This window comes from Crotalus tigris, unplaced genomic scaffold (genome assembly GCF_016545835.1).
Source record: "Crotalus tigris isolate CLP2741 ecotype Arizona unplaced genomic scaffold, ASM1654583v1 scf7180000023805.317711, whole genome shotgun sequence".
Lineage (NCBI taxonomy): Eukaryota > Metazoa > Chordata > Lepidosauria > Squamata > Viperidae > Crotalus > Crotalus tigris.
Genome location: NW_024100196.1, coordinates 196,005 through 199,355, shown reverse-complemented (window position 1 = coordinate 199,355; position 3,351 = coordinate 196,005). Strand labels below are relative to the sequence as shown.

Here is a 3,351-nt window from a genome sequence, read left to right as displayed (position 1 = left end):
TTTCTCAGTTTTGTCAGTATACCTATGCAAAGGCTTAGATAATTTATGTCCAAAGTCAGCAATATTTTTTTTATTGAAAATTTTTTAAATTTTACAAAAAAAAGTTCCCTTCCCCAAACCCTCCCGACCCTCCCCTACCCTCCCCCAACCTTCCCAGAGCTGAATACAAGCTTAATTAAAAATTTTTAAAAAATCTTAAAACACATATAATCCATGAACATATCCAAATACATTAATTACACAGATTATAAAATAGTTGACAACAATATATATAAAAAAACAAGGAGAGAAAAAAAGAAACGGAAAAAAAAATAAACTAAAAAAGAAAAATAAAGAATTAAGAAAAATATCTATAAAATATCTTAAACTTTAAATATAAGTTATTCAAAAACTAAATAATATTTTTTTATATCCAACTTATATTGTATAAAATCTATCCATCTTTTCCATACCAAGAGATACTTCTCTTGCGATTGATCTTTCAAAAAAGCTGAAATCTTTGCCATTTCCGCCAAATAAGAAACTTTAAGAAACCATTCTTGCAAAGTAGGCAAAGATTCCTTCTTCCAACATTGCCCTACCAACAACCTGGCCGCTGTAATTAAATTTAACATTAATATAATCTCTTTACTATCACAATCAGAAACAATACCTAACAACTTTATGAAACAACTTTTTTAACACAAAGGTTTTTAAATAAAGAAATTGGGTCTCTATACATTCATTTTTTTTCCTGCTGCAACTGGATTAGCCAATTGTTTGCTTCTCTCCTGAAGAAGAATTAAATCTAAAGCAGTTCCAGCAATGCAAAATATTTTGACTATTATCTTATATTGTTTGCTGCATTTACTCGTTTGCTTGTAGCTGATGGTATTAAATTCCCATTTGTAGTATTTGTTGTTGAGCCATTTACAACCATATAATCAACCTTGTTTTCCAGTTTGACCAAGCGTTGCAAGATATCATCTAGAAGAACTGCAATTGTTCTTTTCAGATCCGCATATCTCGCCATTGCAACTCCATTATCACCATTTATTACATTCTTGTTTTCTTCTACTAGGGCTCTAACGTATCTTTTACTTAAGTCAAGAATTTGTTCACGCAATTCAGCACTGCTTTGTTGCCTTGGATGCTGAAAGGTGTAGCGCAGTAACATTATGCCCCAGATAAAACCAAAAACTAGCAACAATAAACTCAATTTCTGGGACACATTTTTTCTAGAAAATGCAAAAACCATTTCTGAGCAGGCTAAATATATCAGTAGAAGGTAGTAAGTGTGAAGTCACAGTATCTTCATGGTAAGTTGTTTTGCAAAACATCTTCACAGCATGCTTGGTCTTTGGGGGAGACTATTTTGTCTAATTTTTCCATTTGTTTCCATTTTATAATTCTGTTGCTTTAGTTGGAGCTGTCCTCAACTAACCAATATTCCAAGATAATATATGCATCCATGCTCAGCTCAATATCATTTTGAATAAACTCAAGGATTATTTAATCCGTTATATTTACTCAGCCTAACGCAGTTCTTATTTTTCAGAATTAAGAGTAGCACAGTTTGCTAGTCAAATGATAAACATTTAGGAGAGGGAGAAATATCTGAGGAAAAAGAACAAATCTATTCATCGCCTATCAGATTTTTTTTTCTCCATGGGTTTCACGGTGCAGGCAAAGCTTGCGATGGGCAGTCACCAAAACCTCGTCCGCCCTTCCGGCACTCGATCTCTTTCTCCCCTTTCTCCAGATGTGTTCTCTGAGCATAGATTTCAGTCAGCACCTCCTGACTGCGCAGCACATGGGGACAACAGCAATTCCAAAGTCAGCAATATTGTCAAGCCCTGGGTTGCATGTTTCAGGACCTATCCCCAAAACAAAACAAAACAAAACCCTGACATTTTATGTCTTGCTCCTGGAACCTCATGAAATCTGCCTATTCTTCTCCAAAGTCTGATAAGATTTTATCATTTTGAGCAGATAATAAAATCTTGTAAGATTTGGCAATCTAAGAAAATTTTAGGTGTTTAAAAGATACTATTTTTGAAATATGCTATTTTATTGGTCATTCATGTGTCCAAATATTGGATAGGAACTAAGAAGGCAGAAAAAGCACTGAAAGAACAATAGATCAACAAAATAAAAGCCAAAGAAATAAAAAATATTTTGAGGAAATTATAGCAAACACTGCTATGATTATTGTCACTTAAATCAAAATGAAAGAATTAACTGTACTATTATGGTTTATTAACAGTGCATACTGAGGAGCAGAACAATTGGCTTTTTCTACTTTTTAAATAGTTTTTAAATCTTGGCTTGTAAAGCTCACCTTTCTGGCAGATTCATGTTCTTGTGTGCACATTTAAATATTCAGTTTCTTAACATTGCTGAATGTTCCTAATGCAAGTTGGCTGCCTCATAAATTATCAAAATCAAATATAAAATATCTGAAGAAGATGGCAAGCACTGAATCTTGGGAGGGAAGTTGTGAAGTTTTTTCTGAGCTTCAAAATTGTAGCTCTTCAGTTTGGTATATTTTATAACCTCAGAACACTTTATTTGGAAGTCTACATCACAGTATGTAAATATCAGATCAAATCTTTATTACAGTCAAAAAAAAGCATACGTTCTGTGAAGAGATTTTTTTTCATTTTCATCAATAGAACTGAATGCAATTGAGGAAGCAAAAAGCTAAGAAAAAAGTGCAAGAGGAAAAGCTGAAGTAGGATATGGGAGTAGCCAACACAAAAAGAAATGATACTCAAGACTGTTTTAAAAAGGAAAGGTAATATAGCAACTGACTGGAGCTATATATTTTCAACATTCTTCACTTTATAACCAAATAAATTGAAATATTTCACTGTCTTCCTCAAGGAAGATAAGTCTGTAACAAGTTTTTGTAGGTAAATATACCATTAATTATTACAATATATTAATCAATTTATATTTTAAAGTGTCAAGGAAGAGATTAATTATAGCAGCTTTCTTTTGACCATTGTTCTTTATGTTTTTCTAGATATAGAGCAGTACCACGAGGTTTTTACACATTATTAATATCATTTTATTTATTATTTTTTTTTTCCTGGAAGCTCAAGTTCTGCACATGCAGCCCAAACAGCTCTAACAGGAATCATTTCTCTCCTTCCTTTTAACAATTGCAGCCAAAGGATCTTAATCTGTTTGAAATCGTGTATGAGCCTCTAAAATAGAAGTTTTGCTATTTTCAAAGGGAGAAGATACACCAATTGAAAAAAAAATCTTTCCTCTCAGATTGCAATTGGCCCCTAGTATGACCTTACAAAATCAAAAGTCAGTTATCTGCATCCTTGTGTAGACCTAAATCTTAGAACAAAATAACTG

General features: G+C 32.6%; 1 protein-coding gene across 1 annotated transcript; it reads right to left on the bottom strand.

Annotated features, from left to right (window-relative positions):
* Positions 1-733: 733 nt before the first annotated feature.
* On the bottom strand, positions 734-1,797 carry LOC120298214 (coiled-coil domain-containing protein 126-like). Its single transcript, XM_039321684.1, has one exon. It carries the CDS (start codon positions 1,235-1,237, stop codon positions 824-826), a length of 414 nt encoding a protein of 137 aa, XP_039177618.1. The 5' UTR covers positions 1,238-1,797; the 3' UTR covers positions 734-823.
* Positions 1,798-3,351: the final 1,554 nt, after the last annotated feature.

Excerpts from the sequence above, each read along its gene's own strand:
- LOC120298214 (XM_039321684.1), bottom strand. The coding sequence starts at position 1,237 with ATGGTTTTTGCATTTTCTAGAAAAAATGTGTCCCAGAAATTGAGTTTA.